This window comes from Pelecanus crispus, chromosome 15, assembly GCF_030463565.1.
Source record: "Pelecanus crispus isolate bPelCri1 chromosome 15, bPelCri1.pri, whole genome shotgun sequence".
NCBI classification, from domain to species: domain Eukaryota; kingdom Metazoa; phylum Chordata; class Aves; order Pelecaniformes; family Pelecanidae; genus Pelecanus; species Pelecanus crispus.
The window spans coordinates 7520994-7536374 of record NC_134657.1 but is presented as its reverse complement, the minus strand read 5'-3'; the positions used below and the strand labels follow the sequence as shown (position 1 = coordinate 7536374).

At 47.5% G+C, this 15381-nt stretch overlaps 2 protein-coding genes across 2 annotated transcripts; one reads left to right on the top strand and one right to left on the bottom strand.

The window, feature by feature from the left end:
- Nucleotides 1-201: 201 nt before the first annotated feature.
- Nucleotides 202-2871, bottom strand: TMEM278 (transmembrane protein 278). Its single transcript, XM_009484024.2, has 2 exons — nt 2602-2871; nt 202-471 (listed from the first exon to the last, which is right to left on the bottom strand). The coding sequence occupies exons 1-2, from the start codon at nt 2869-2871 to the stop codon at nt 202-204; spliced, it is 540 nt and encodes a 179-aa protein (XP_009482299.1).
- A 7996-nt stretch (nt 2872-10867) lies between these two features.
- Nucleotides 10868-14972, top strand: MRPL20 (mitochondrial ribosomal protein L20). The gene is made up of 4 exons (XM_075721616.1): nt 10868-10954; nt 12517-12627; nt 12936-13013; nt 14509-14972. The coding sequence occupies exons 1-4, from the start codon at nt 10868-10870 to the stop codon at nt 14680-14682; spliced, it is 450 nt and encodes a 149-aa protein (XP_075577731.1). The 3' UTR covers nt 14683-14972.
- Nucleotides 14973-15381: the final 409 nt, after the last annotated feature.

Here is a 15381-nt window from a genome sequence, read left to right as displayed (position 1 = left end):
TGGTGGGCAGAATCCTACCCGCTTATAGACAAAGCTGTGGGAGATGGCTCATTAACAGGTTTCCCTTCCTCTCACATCTAGGTACTACACAGCTTTCATCTGCAGAGACCTCAGGGTGCCGATTCTGGGAGGTGATGGTGGGGAGGGGCAGGGCAGGAAGAAGAGGGTGCTGGCTAGGGCAGGGCCTCTGGTGCTGCAAACTCATACCCAGGCCTTGACTTGAGTGTTCCACCCCTTGGCACAGCTGCACAGGCCTCCCTCCTCGTACCAGCGCCACTTCACCCCCTTGTACACAGCCCTGCTGTATGGCTGGAAGCACATGAAGAGATGGAGACGCCTTGCCAGGCTGCAGTAGATAGCCATGGCCACCACAATGAGAGGGGACATGATGACAAAGCCAAGGATGATGAGGGCAGAAGAGCTGTTGTCATCCAAAATGCTTTTGCAGTAGCGGGCAGCTGAGTGCAGCACCTGTGGGAAGAACAAGACAGAACTTGTCACAGACCTGGTGGTGGTGGAGTAGTGACTGAAGTACCCTTGAGTTTCGCGCGCTTCCACAGAAAGACACCTCTTCCCTCTCCGAGCTGAGCTCAGCAATCTTCAGGCTACACTACGTGACTGACAACACATTTTAATCAAGCTTTCAATTATTCCAGCATCACTGTGAGACAAGAGCACTGCACACTGATGGTGAAGCAGGAAACGCTAATCTTTAAGTCATCAGAATAGCACAGCTTAGCATGTGATAGGCAGGAACCAAATAAAAAGGCCTCCTGCTGCTACATCGACGGGGGTGGCACAACATAGTGGAAATTATAACAACGTAAATAAAATACAGCAAGATGTTAGATTCTGCAGACAGGGGTTGGTCAATCCATAGCTACCCGCTGGCTGGAGACTCTCCAGACTCCTGCCCTGGAACAGACCCCTTTGTGTTCTGTTTTCTGTGTACACGCTGTACTTGTTTCTACCTCCTAGCATCTCTTTGCACTGCAAAAATCTGCCAGAAAAGCCTCTTCGCCCCCTGTTGCTGCAAAGCATTCAGCACACTAACTGGTCCTTGCTGAGTGGTATTTAAAGCCCTCCTTTCATCCTGGCAGCAAGGAGCTCCGAGTCAAGCCACTCAGTTGTTCTGCATTAACAAATACTACAGGCAACCCCCACGTCCCCTAGTTTCCTTTCTTTGTTCCATATTCTTCCAGCAGTACAAGAAACACGACCCATCATACTGAAAAAAATCCATCTAATGGATCTGCAGTGCAGAAATTGGCCTCTGTCTACTAGGAAGGCATTCAAAAGCATTAGCCCGAATACAAAGGACCACTCTTGTCAAGCCATACTGCCATAATCCCTCTCTATGCCTATTAAAGAAAAGTCTGTGTTAAGAGCCCTTACAGCTAACAGCAACACAGTTGCTTTCAATTCTGATGTACTTGGCTGTACTAGAAAACCTTTTGCATCTCCTCAAAGCCTTTGACTGGAGAACACTGTGTGTGCAAAGGAGAACTTGAGGTTTTCCAAGGTGAGGGTGGAGCAGGGTGAAGCTGGAAGGCGTAATTCCAGGAGGCAGTCCTCACACTTTTTCCCATTTTGGGTCCAATTTGAAGTCCTTATTATGGCTTTCAAGGACCAGTTTCAGATCATAGGAAAAACTGATTTAAGGGCTTTACAGGCAATCTCCTATTAAACCTACCCTAAAAAGCCTCATGTCTTAAAGAATCTGCATCCACACTGCACTTGTGGAGGCAGACCAGCCATTTTACCAAGTCAATGGCCCACACTGCACTTTCTCCCAGAATTTATTAGGTTATTTCTTGTGAAGACTTATTCTTCAATAAAACAAAAGTCATTCTACGCACCTGCCCTTTTGTATGCAAAAATCCTAACAGCCATGGACTGTAAAAGGGAAGTGTTGCAACCCACAATGAAGAAGGGTTGCATGACCATTCAGGTAGATCAGGACCCCTCTGAGACACTTTTGCTCTCTATAGGCCCTCCAGAGCATCCCACTTTACCCTGTTGGGCATCACACACATTTGCGTCCCACAGTAAAACATTTCCAGAAGGTGTCAGAGCCACAGTGGGAATTGCCTGGCCCAGAGGTACATGATTTCACTATGAATTATGCTTCACTCCAACTAGCAGCAGCACTGTCAGTGTTCTGCCTCTCCAATGAGAGCCTTTCTGTGCTAACCTACTGATGCTGAATGTATGAGTGCCGCCCAACTACTTTAAGAGAGTTAGTCCAGACACCATAAAGCCCATACTTCCCTAGACAAATGCACATGCCAGCCTTGCCGATAGCTGCGTCACAGGCACCAAGCAGAAGAGATCGCTCTCTTGTACAACCAAGAGCCTGCAGGTCAGCATGCACCACCATAAACCTGTTCTTGTCAGCCCAGTCTATACACATTCCACCCTCCAGCCCCCCCCCAAAAAAAATTATACACATACACACCTCTTATGAAAACAAAGCCAAAGCTTGGGGGTCTAGCCTTGCCTTTACAGCCGATGTCCCCCCATGGGCTAAAATAAAACCCTTTAGATGGCCCTGCCTTAGAGGTGTCTGTTGGCAGCCAAATGGAGCAAGGCTTAACTTACCCGAGAGTGGCACTGGAAGCCAAAGTAAACCACCACAATGGTAGGAAGCAGCACAATGGTGAAGATAAAAAACATCAGGAGCAAATTCATGAAAAAGACCAAGGAGTTCATGGTGACTACCACCAAGGTCCATGCCAAGCAGCACCAGGCACTCCGTGGCTCCCTGGGAAGGAGCTGGTCATCCATGTCATATGGCGGGAGGCTAGGAATCATCCGAGATTTTTCTGAGAGGTTTTCTGCTCCAAAGTCCTCAGTGTCCTGGCCAGACATTCTTCAAGAAGATTGCTAATCAACTCACACTCTTATCCAAAACGGTTTCTTTGCTTTTGGTGACACACCTGGGAAGAACTTGCAAAGGCTTTTTCTGCCTCTTCCACACATAGACAAAAACACTTGACCAGAGAGTATAACGGAGCAAGGAGGGAAAGGTTTCTTTTGGCCACCTGCTTTCCCAGGACCTGGCCAGCACAGGTTGTTTCCGTTCAGAATGTTTTCCAGCAGTGTCCTAACCTCAGTTTTGAAGTAGATGTGGCTGCTGGAAGTTTGGCAATAGCTATTATTTTGCTTTTGAATCCACAGTACTCCTGAATTTGGTGTTGTTCTTCCTAGGATTATGATCCCAAGAGGTCCCAAACAGTTGCTGTCTTAGCTTTGGTAGGTTGCTTGGTTCCCGATGCCTAGCTTTAGCATCTTCCTCCACCTTTGAGCACTGCTGTTTGCTAAGAATATCAGGCTTAGGCACTTTCAGACAGTTCCTTGACTTCAGATCATTTTTCCATGCTCTTCACCCTGTACCCAAGTAAATATTCCTGTTCAACTCTCATCCAAATGAAGAGACCAGCGAAGATATTGAACAGCAGCCGTTTCTCCACTCTCTGCCTTGCTAGAATCTTTGCCCACACCTTGCAGAGCTGGAAGCAAAGACAGGAGCAGTGCGTGGTTTCACTGCTCTCAGCTGCCTGCAGTCACAGGCACTCAAATACAAGCAGTGTCTTCCTTTCCGAGCTGGCTCTGAGCTTTGCAGCACTGCTCTGTTTACAGAGTAGATTCTGAAGCTGCTTTCTGTGCTAGCCAATCCTTTACATCTGTCTCTCTACTCAAGTGATTTAGCACACAGCACCCAAGAGCTGCACCCAAACCGTACATTCCCAGGTCAAGATGGTCCCTTTTAAATTTTAATTATTCTGCCTCTCATTAATTTTCTATAATTTCTCCCCAGATTAAAAAAAAATTTAGAGCAATTGATAATAGTCACTATATACCTCAGAAATATTCTGTTCTCTGCAGTCATCACTATTGTTGTTTGCAGAACATATTGATATTCTTGTACTGAAGGCGCAGCAATTATCAATTATTTCATCTGCCTCAAATGATCAGTATTATTTAAGAATTTCAGCGATAGCTGAACATTTATGTAGCCTTTTAGATACATTTGTATATGCGTGGTCATAGCACTGCAGGAGGGAGAAAACTTCCTTAACTCCAGGGGAAGCTGAGGTAGCATAGGTCTTACCAGAAGGCACAGCTCATCTATGGCACGAGTCAGGGAAAGAATCCAGCGGTCCTGTGTTCTGCTCGATGTTATTTGTCTCAGAATATACTGCCCTAGAAGAAGATTATCAGAAAAATGAGGGTCACACAATGCTAAGTGTAAGATGATTTTATAATACAGATGAGTGCTAGTTTTCCTTCATTAAATGCTTCTGTTAAAAATTGTACATTTTGGGTGCCCATCTCCCTGCCATTGTTGGGTGTTTTGGTATGTTTATTTGCCTTACTTATTTACTGGCCCGCTGTAGCAATATGCACATCAGAATTAAAGCTAAGACAGTTTTCTCCAAGGACTTGGACAGACCTGCTCATGAAGCACTTACTGGTAGCCCATTAGAAGAACTTTACCAGATGATAAATTAGGGCTAGCAGACCTCTGGGCAGCTGCATCCCAAACATACCATGGCTCAACAACAAACCCACACTGTGAGAGGAAGCAATGAGGGCAACACAAACACAATATCCAGGCTCAATATTCATGACTCAGACCGATTTCTTGTATTGCTTTTAACTGAAGTTAGGCTCCATTGTGCCAGTCACTCCATACATGTTGGCCAAGCGCACAGCATCTCTTACTGTGCAAGTTCTAGAAACAGGCACACATAGAGTTAAAAGGGTTCCCCAGGCTTCTTTCAAAGCTAAAATTTGGATGTAGATTCCAAGTCACAGGCCACTAGTTCAATTAGAAGGCACATATAAGTCATATGAGTAATTTTCCTGAGTGCAGAAAGAAAGCAGAATATCACCCCACAAAGATACAGGCCCATGCAGCCAGAAGGATTGCGTTCTAATCGGAATAGAATATAATTGAACAAATTCTGTTCTCTTGCTGCTCAAAGTACCTTCTCACCCTGGGCTGGAAGAGTGTTGCACACTACTTGTAGAAAGAAAGCAGTGAGATAAATTGAGACCATTTGCAATCTGCCACATGTAATCAATACCAAACCAGAGGCTTTAAAAATTGAAGAGCTGTGGGAGGATACAGACTTCAAAGGTGTAATGAGTGATACTGGTGAGAAGGAAGCTTTCTGAAACAAATAAGTAGCTTTTAAACAGCTCAGCAATGTCCATACTTGTTATGCAGTTCCCCAGCTACGAAAATTATTAGTTGATCCACACCACTTCATTTTTTTTTCCGATAGCTCTTCTTGCAGAGCCTTTAAGACATCCAAAAGGGTCTCACAAACTCCAGCTCTATCAGCATCCAGCAGTAAAACTTCATCTGGCTAACCTGCGCCAGATCACAAGTCAGGCATATCATTCTTACTAACAGCAGAAATAACTCATAACTATGTGGGGAGCTTTGTTCTGTGCTTACCATTGACACATCTCAAAGCCCATCAGAAAGATGCAAAGCTTCAGCTAGAGGAGGCTGCTGGAAGCTTGGCCATAATTAAGTTCTTGCTGCTCCCTAAGAGATGGGGAGCCAAGTGCAACACCGCAGCCAGCAAGGCAGAGGATTGCCAGCCAAGGCTCCACCCCACAGCACCCAAACAAGCGTGAAAACAGTAGACTGGGAGGTGGTGGTTGCATTCAACTAAGAGTCCAGATCTTCAGGCAAGCTTACAATTATAAGGCAGGTCCAAGGTCAAGCCAGGAAATCAGTCTACAAGTCAGAGGCCACAGCAAGGTCCATGACTAGCTTTGGCTATAACCTAGCTAGCCCCAGGAACAGGAACAGCTACAACAGCAGCTCAGGCAAAGAGGAAATTCCCAGGCCTGAGCTTAAATGGCCCCCAGGCAGAGGGTGGGGATGGAAGCCTCAGCTGAGGCTTATCAGGGCCATTAAGGAATATCGGTGCCCCAAGGGCTCTAACACCCCACATTGTGCTGGAAAGGGGAACTTTGCTGATGGTTGTGAAGACAGGTCATCTCTTGCTTCCCACCTCCTTTTAAGAACCAACCCAGATGAACTAATCAAAAGTTTTCTACTAATTTGCTGGGAACACACATGTCGCTGCTATTGTCAGCCAGCTCCCTGGGGAGCCAGGCTATAGAGTGGAAGGCAGAAGGAGGTGTGGGAGGAGATATGTCAACATCTCATTACAGTGCAGGGATCTGCTTAAGAGCCTGGGAAAGTTACAAAGCCAGGCCAATATTCTGCAATTCTCAGAATTAATGGCCTTGCTGCGGAGGTAATTGTGTACGTGAATCGAGGGTGTTCACATCCATGCACACACACTTCATTCTTCAGACTCCTAGGTTTTGAGCTGCAGCTCCCACCATCCCGCTTTGAGTTGTGAAAGGTATTTGCAGACCTAACTGTGGCAACAATGATGGAAGGTTTGTTATTTATGCAAAATTCTAGCTTCTTTGTGATGTTTCGGGAAGGAGAAAATAAAAGTGGGAGCCAGTATCTCCAATACAATCCTGCTCATTTAGCAAGTGGCACGAGAGTAACTTTTCTTAAATACGACAGGGAACAAATGACAGGAGCTGTATTTTGCACAGAAGGCTACTCCCTTTCTAGCAAGCACTCTGCCCAAAAGGACTCTGGAAACCCTGCTCTCAGGGCTCTCCCCAGCTGTGTCTTTCTCACTTCTTCCCTGCAGCACATTTTCTTTGGAATGTCTTCTGCATCTCCCTTAGACACAATAGCAAAGAAAATTGCATTGCCTCTCGTGCCCTGTATTTGCTTCTGGTTTGAGTGAGGGCTATTAGTTTCACCTGACGTTCATCCCAATTGGATAAATGGTGGATATTCCCTGGCTGTGGTGGGGTTTGGCATTTCCTGAGTGGGGGGGAAGCCTTACCTTTAGGGAGTAATAGGGGAAGGAGGTAGCACTGCTCAGGAGCTGGAGAGACCCATTCTCCTCCCAAAGCAGATAGGAAGCTGTGCTCTTCCTCACCAGGGACTGGTACTAATCACTTAAACTAGATTTCTTGCAAGTAATTTTATTTGCTCTAGTACTGAAGGTGACACTGAATTCAATTAATCTGTTTTGTTTGTTATTGTTTATGCTTTCTGTTGTTCTTTCACAGTGAAGGAAAAAAAAAGTTGATGTGCCAAGTGAGAGGAAGAAGGTTAAAAATAGACCCTCAGACTGACAGTAGCCTGTATCCTGATTTGTTCCAGAAGGAATATACTGGTAAATAAGAGAAAACTTTAATTTGTAACACAGATTAAAGTCAACATCTGTCTGTATTGAACTCAGCTGCCCTTGAAGGAGCAGGGTAGAGAAAAGAAGTGTGAAATCCAGAAGGTAATTACTCTCCTCTGGGCAGCAGGCACCAAGGTTTTCTGGTACTGGACTGACCAAAGCACTGAAGCTCTTCATCCCCAGCTAGCCTGCCCTTTTCCTAGGCACAAAGGGGATTCCTGGACCATCTGAGCCTGCCTCGCTGGAGAGAAGAGCTAAAGAACATCTTGGGTACTGCGGTGTACTGCATGCTCTTGTCACAGGGAATAATGCTTTTCCCTGGTTTTCAAACTGAAAAATATCTCTGAAAATTACTTCTTTAAACTGATTATAAATTCATTTACCACAGCTCTGCATTGTAAGTCAAAAAACAATAGACAACTGTCTCCCAAATATGAAGATGTTCTTCTACTTTCTCATTTTTGAATGTCACGTATTGAAATATTTTTAAAGGTGTACTAATGAATCCAAATATTTCAATAGCACTTCTGCTTGCATCCCATCTCCTCTCTACAGTCCTAGACCAGGTCTCTCACTCTGTGCTGCCACCTTCCCCTGCCTCTTGCATTTTGGGACTCTGTGGAGATTACTGCAGGACAGGTGTAAGAGCCAGAAATGGCTCTGACAAGCACTAGAGGAGCTTGAATAAGTAGCTGTTCTAACAAGCTACACCCCATCACCACATTGCCCTTGTGCCGATTTTATTCCTTTGTAAATACGAAAGGGTTTTACCATCTTTCAGCAAGGGTGTGGTGGTGTGGTAAAAACCAAAGCTGCTTAAGTAGTCATAAAAGTGCCATAAATTCTAAAAAGCTTTGCTAAATCCAGAGAAAATTTCCAAAGTTCTTTTGCTATAATGATAATGCATTTTAACTTGTGGGAGGTCTGAAAACCACATTCTTTAAATTTATTTTCCTTTGGAAAAAACCACACATTCTAATGATTCTTCTAATAACCAAGTGAACTTTGTGTCAAACAAACTCCAGTGATAGTAAGAAAGATTCCCCAAGCCTCTAATTCTGTGACATCTCCACATCCTTAGCAAGTACCTGCCCCTAAGTGGGAAAGATGTCTTGATGATGGTGCAAGTTATGGAGCAATTTCTAACAGGAGCATCGTTGCTTTGAGATGCTGAAACTGGTAACGATTAAAGACGATCAGACAAATTCATTAGCTCTCTTCTCTGATGGCAGAGGCCCTTGTTGCTAAGAAATCATTTTTCCGCTGTCTATCATGGCAGCACCATCTTGTGGTTTGTTACAGTTCATCAGTTCTCATTTTACATCTCACGCTCTCGTACGCACAGAAGGACACTGTAAGCCATGCTACCCAGCATGGAATTCTTCCAGTCACTGAAAACACCACAACAGCTTCTCACACGGCTTTAGCATTGCTAGTTTGAGCACTGCTAGCAATATAGCCCAGAAGTGCAGAGGTGGGTACTGAACAGTGACTAAAAATGAGGCCCACTGTTCATGTAACTTCATGAACGGCTCCAGGACCTCGCGGGACAAAGGACGATGCAAAATGGCAGAGCCGCTCCCTCCTCATGTCTCCATGGGCACATGCATTACTCTTTCATGGAAAGCACTTTAATGAGCAAACTAAAGAATTAAAGGTTGAGCCTTTGCATACTGAGAGCAGGTTATCATGTAACAGTGTTTTAGACTGCAGAGACAGGCCACTGATTATCCGTATGTCTCCAGTTTAACAGGAATATCACAATAAACTTTCTTTGACCACAGTGCTTGTCTAGTACCATTTGGCCTGTTGCAGTTGCGTTTACTTGCAAAAGCTCTCAGCAGCTGACATCCCAAGTCACTGATGAACTGAATCTATCATTGACTGGAGAAAAGCTTAGCCAACAACATGTAAAATGCCTGCTTATCTTGCTCAAACCCAATCCAATTAGCATTCCTTGCAGCTTCCAGGGCTGGAAGGAGCTCCAGCTGGCTCTGTGGAGCGGCAGTAGGCACCATGCGAAACAGCTCCTTCAACAGGGGACAACAACGGGCAAGCGCTAAGCAGCTCACCGTTAAATTTCACCCCACTTCTCTTCACCCAACCTCCTTTCCTCTCTCCCTTCAATGTTCCTGGCATCTATGAATCGAAGGCTTTATTTCTGGTTTTCCAACGTGGATGAAAATGCTTGGACACCTTTATATGACACAGCACAGAATGAGTGCATCCCGTCAGTTAAATTACTGGCGCACTACAGAGCGGGGGCAAGTGCTGCAAATTCTGCTAGGCACCCCTTCACCAAGCTACGTGGAACGAACACCCCCAAGCAGCTCAGTTCCTTCTTATTCAGGGAGTTTCGGCAACAGCTCCCTGAACGCAACCCCATCGTATCGTGCAGCAACCAGCAGCTTCGTTGCGCAGCTGCTCCTCCAGTGAGGCGCAGATCTGGCCCATTTTGGACGGTGCTGCGCTGGACCGCACGCAGTGGCCAGCTGGATAGTCACGTTCATAGTAATTTGACAGGGCTTTCAGCAGACTCGGGCAGTGGCACAAACACCACAGCACGGCAGTCACAGAATCACAGAATCGTTTAGGTTGGAAAAGACCTTTAAGATCATCCAGTCCAACCATTAACCTAACGCTACCAAGTCCACTCTAAACCAATTAAGGGGAGAGTAGCAATTTCGTGTTTCCTGGCGTGGTGGCTGGGTTATTTATAATGAAAGTAAAAACTAGGAATCATTAAGGTTGGAAAGGAGCTCTAAGATCATCAGTCCAACCATCAACCCAACACCCCCATGCCCACTAAACCATGTCCCCAAGTGCCACCTCTGCCTGGTTTTTGAACGCTTCCAGGGATGGGGACTCCACCACCTCTCTGGGCAGCCTGGTCCAATGCTTGACCACCCTTTCCGTAAAGAAATTTTTCCTAATATCCAACCTAAACCTCCCCTGGCGCAGTGAGCCCATTTCCCCTCGTCCTATCGTTATCTATTTGGGAGATAACGTCGCAGAAAAGTCACGGAAAAGCACCCAGAACAGGGCGGCCTGGCGCTGCGGGCGGGGAGCGCTCCCTGCCCGGCCCCGCGGCCCCGCTGCCACCGGGAGAGCGGCCGAGGCGGCCGGGAAGGGCCGGGGCCGGTGTCCCCGCCGCTATCAGGGAAGCGGCCGAGGCGGCCGGGAAGGGCCGGGGCCGGTGTCCCTGCCGAGGCAGCCGGGAAGGGCCAGGCCCCCTTGTCCCCGCCGCCACCGGGAGAGCGGCCGAGGCGGCCGGGAAGGGCCGGGGCCGGTGTCCCCGCCGCTATCGGGGAAGCGGCCGAGGCGGCCGGGAAGGGCCAGGCCCCCTTGTCCCCGCCGAGGCAGCCGGGAAGGGCCAGGCCCCCTTGTCCCCGCCGCCACCGGGAGAGCGGCCGAGGCAGCCGGGAAGGGCCGGGGCCGGTGTCCCCGCCGAAGCGGCCGGGAAGGGCCAGGCCCCCTTGTCCCCGCCGCCAGCGGGGAAGCGGCCGAGGCAGCGGCCGAGGCAGCCGCGCCGGCGCAGCGCAGGCGGCGCCCGGCGGGAAGGGCCGGGCCCGGGCCCGCCCCGGAAGGCGCAGGGCGGGCAGGGGGTGGTGGAGATGGTGCTGCTGAGCGCACCGCGCTGGCTCCGCAGCCGCCTCACCGACCGCTTCTGGAGGGTGCAGGAGGTGCTCAAGTACGCGCGGGTGAGTCTGCCCGCAGCCCCCCCGGCCCCGGGGAGCGGGCGGCCCGGCCTTCGGCTGCCCGCAAGCCCTGCCCCGGGGGCGGGAAGCCAGGCAGCGGGCGCGATGGCGGCGCCTGTGCCTAGAAGGGCCGAGGGTGCGTGAGGTTGGCTCGCCTCTAACTTAGCGTGTGGGTGAGGTTGGCTGTGTTGGATCAGAACCTGGAGGAGGGGGCTGCGGGGAGGCCTGAGCGCGGCCTGGCAGTGCTGAGAGGGGCTGCAGGAAGGGTGGGGGCAAGCTTTTAGCAAGGCCTGTTGTGACAGGACAAGGAGTAATGGGTTTAGACTAAAGAAGAATAGATTTAGACTGGACATAAGGAAGAAATGTTTTACACTGAGGGTGGTGAGGCACTGGCACAGGTTGCCCAGCGAGGCGGTGGAGGCCCCGTCCCTGGGAACATCCCAGGCCAGGTTGGCCGGGGCTGTGAGCACCCTGCTCTGGTTAAAGCTGTCCCTGTCGCTGCAGGGGCTGGGCTGGGTGGCCTCTAAAGGTCCCTTCCAGCCCAAAGCATTCCGTGATTCTGTGAAAGCTGGAGGCCGTAAGCGCGTCTGGTGTTTCTGACATAACACAGCACGTGTGTGCGTGCGGATGGGTGTGAATAGAAGAGAGAACGCTGTGGCGGAAGGAATACAAGCACTGCGGGAAGAGCAGTCTGTAAATACAGCACGCTTTAGACTGGTGTTGGTTGTGGGGTTTTGTTGTTTTGTTTGGGTTTTTTTGTTTTTTTTTTTGACTGGGCAAAGGAGCAGGGGGAAAAAAAGATTTTAACCTTGCTCTTCAAGTGCATTTTGAAAGGTGAAAGAGACTGCTTCGCAACATGATTCCAACTGAAGTTCAAGCTATCGTACCTCGGCTCAGGAGGAACCTTTCTCAAGGACAGGCTGTTAGTTAGCATCCTGGGAGGTAGTACTTCTTGCCTGTAGTACTGAGGTGGAAAATGTTGAAGGAAGTGACAGTATCTTGGTCTTGTAGTGCCTAAGCTGCCCACGGTACCAGTAGTAGTTATTTATTTCTCTGTGCAGCACTGGCTGCATCTTCCTACTTCGTGTTAGACGGATGTCAGTGGTAGCTCCAGTAAACTATTTTCATTATGCTTTCTGTTTGGGCAACTGCAATGTTCCTGACATATCAGAGGCTCCTGTCCCATCCCTGTATTCATACTGACAAAACTGAGAGGGCAGCTCAGGAGTGAGAATAAATATGTGAATTTAGGGGTTGGCTGAAAGCCCTGAAGGTTGCCTTCCCCCTGGAACCACAGTCTAAAATGAGTGCTGGTTCTGGCTCCCTCCTGCTTGACTGAAATTTTTCAGCCTGCTCCAGCTTTTCAGCTTCAGATTTCCCATGCTATAAAACAAGGAAAAAATATTTTCATGATCTGCCAGCTGAAGGCTTAGCTGACGTTTGTGAAGTATTTTGTGATCCTTGTTATGAAGAGTTGTGAAATGCAAATGAGCATATATTAGTATTATTGAAGGATTTAACAGCCTTAAAGATAACTGAACAAGAACATTTTGTTTTCATCTCAGCATTTTCGTGGAAGGAAGAACCGCTGCTATAAGCTGGCTGTACGAAGTGTTCGGAGAGCTTTTGTGAAGTCTACGAAGGCCAGAAGAGAGAAGAAGAGAGTCCTAAGAGCGGTAAAGAGCAAAATATTAGATGTAAACATTAAAATGGGAGAAGAGCAGAACTGAAATAGCCATTTTCCTTACTGGGGGGGTTCTCTCAAAATGTTTTACTAGTGGGTGAAAAATATGAGTTTAAAGTAAGCATAGTCCCTCTGTGGTCTGAAACAGCTCACATTCTGAAGTTCATCCATGTATATGTTGCACTGAGAAGACTGTAGGTCTGAAAATGTTACATTTACTAAGTGTGAGCAGATCAGCATGACAAAAGGTTTACTTTCAAAGTATTTTATCATCTGAGATGTTAATTTTTACACTTTCAGCTCTGGATCACTAGGATTGAAGCAGCTTCTCTTGAACATGGTTTGAAATACCCAGCTTTCATAAGCAATCTGCTTAAGGTAAGGATAGTGCTTGAAGAATAGTTACTTTGCAACAACAAATTGGAGAAAATGTCTGATAGAGGTCTTCTGAAGTGCCCGACAAGTTAATTTCTTAAAACTCTGAAATCTTTTAAGTAGATGTAGTCTGACAAAACGTATCAAAGGGTTGCTGGTTACTGTCTAAGAATGTAACTGCAAGGAATTGAAGCTGCAGCCTCCACTTGCCAATCTTTGAAGAACAGTTGTGGGGACTTCCAAATGGGAGCCAGAGCAGGCAATCATAGCATAGGGCATGTTGGAAGGATTGAAAAGCTCCTTCTGTCAGACTGGACTTCTGCCAACACTGTCCCGCTTCCTAGTTCTAGTGATGAAAGGCCGCCTGCTTATGAAAGGAGTTTCACTCACTCCAGGAACTAAGTTCTGCCCTAAACCTGTTTCTCTTCCTTACGTGCATAATCCCCTTTTATCCTGGTGAACATTGTTGCTCTATGCTTTGTTCTGTCCCCAAAACTTTTACGTCAAGAACGAGGCTTGTAAAAAATACAAAGCTTGGATTAGCAAAAACAACCCTAAGAAGTCTCTACTCTTTTCACTACTAGCTTTGTGTTTCGGTGAGCATGGACAATGCAGAGAGTTGGTGCCATTGCCCCTTGTTCTTAAATGTGCTGGGGAATTGGTTTTAATTTGTTGATACTGGAACTGTAAAATTAAAACTTGTTCCTCTTGGCTGTGATTGGAATAAAAAGGTAGTGTTTCTGCTTCTTAAAGTGGAACTACATGTAAATTTACAGCATATTTCAAAACATTTTATCTGTTTCAAAGAAATAGGTTTTCTAACATGTTTCCTGTAAAGTAATACAGCTTATGAAATTTATACACTCGTTCTCCTGGTTACTCTTGTCATACTGTAACCAAAAGAATCAAGCACTGCCTAAAAGCAAACTCACTTTTTTTTTTTTTTTAATTTTTGTTCCCTCAAGATGCCTGTCCCTTTGATTCTTGCCCTAGAGCAATGTGTTTTTGTAAGGTTCTCTGTTAAAAGATCCAAAAGCAGCAAACTGTTTTATATAATACCTCCCTCTTAGACTATGGAGTTAACCGTGCAGTATCTAGCTTTGTTGAGAGTATTTGATCCTGCAGTCTTTCTCTACTCCAGGACACATTTTAAGATACCGAGCAGCTTCTAGCACAATGAGTAAACTTGAATATGCCTAAGAACTTGAACAAATGCCATGGATTAACCTGTAACATGTGGCCTTCCATGAAATAAGACATTCTTCTTCAGTTCTTGGTTTCTACCAGACTGAGAAAGTTGGTAAACAGATTTTACACAATGGCTTAATGAGTCGTCCATGGCCGAGTAGTCATGCTGGACAGTTCTCCGACTCATAGTTCCAAAATTGTACAGCACAGAAAAAAGGTAATTTGCCTTAAGACCTCAGGTAATCATTAAGCATTGCAGTGTTGTTCCTAAAAATTACAGTCCTTAACCAACAGATTTTCTTGCATTTAGTCCCAGGTGGAGCTGAATAGGAAAGTGATTGCCGATTTGGCTATTTATGAGCCGAAGACATTCAAGTCCCTAGCTGCCTTAGCCCAGAGGAGGAGGCAAGAAGGCTTCCTTGCTGCCCTGGGAGATGGAAAAGAACCGGAGGGGATATTTTCACGTATTGTACACCACTATTGATATTAAAAGAGTCTGCAGATACATGTTACAAACAGGAACTTGTATTGCGAAGTGAACTTGCTTGCTGACTGCTGCTCAGATCATAGCTGTGGAACAAGATCCTCTAAGGATGGTTCCAGAAGGAGGACGGGGTGGGTCGGGGTGCAGAGCTTGCGCCTTGACGACTTTTTCCCCAGTGTTGTTGTAACTGAAACACGTTGAGTTAGAAGCCGCGGTTCAAAGTTCGCAGTGGTAAGTCAGGCCCGTAGAAGTTCCAGTGTTAACGACATGTATGGTGTGCGTACGCTTTCTGTTCTGTTTGAGGGCTTAATAAAGATTTCTTTTTTTTGGTAACTGCTACTGGGAGGACAATTTGGTGACTTCTGGCGCTGCACGGGGAAAAAGCCCCGCTCGGGGGGGTGATCTCGCCACTCGCAGCACGCAGCCCAGCAGCAGCCGCCCGGCTCCGGGACGGCTCTGGGAGGGTTTGGGGAGCTCAGCGGCCGGCCCGGCAACCCCAGAGCTACTGAGGGCGGTGGCGCGCGCCGGAAGTCCCGCCCCCTCCGCCCTGTTCAAATTCCCCAACGGGTGCGTCACGCCGCTCCGCTCAGCCCGGCGTTGGCGTCAGACGTCGCGGCGGCCGGGCCAATCAGCCACCGCCGCTTCGCCGCGCCCCACCAATAGGCGACGACCGGAGGTGGAAGGGAGGGGCGGGGGCGC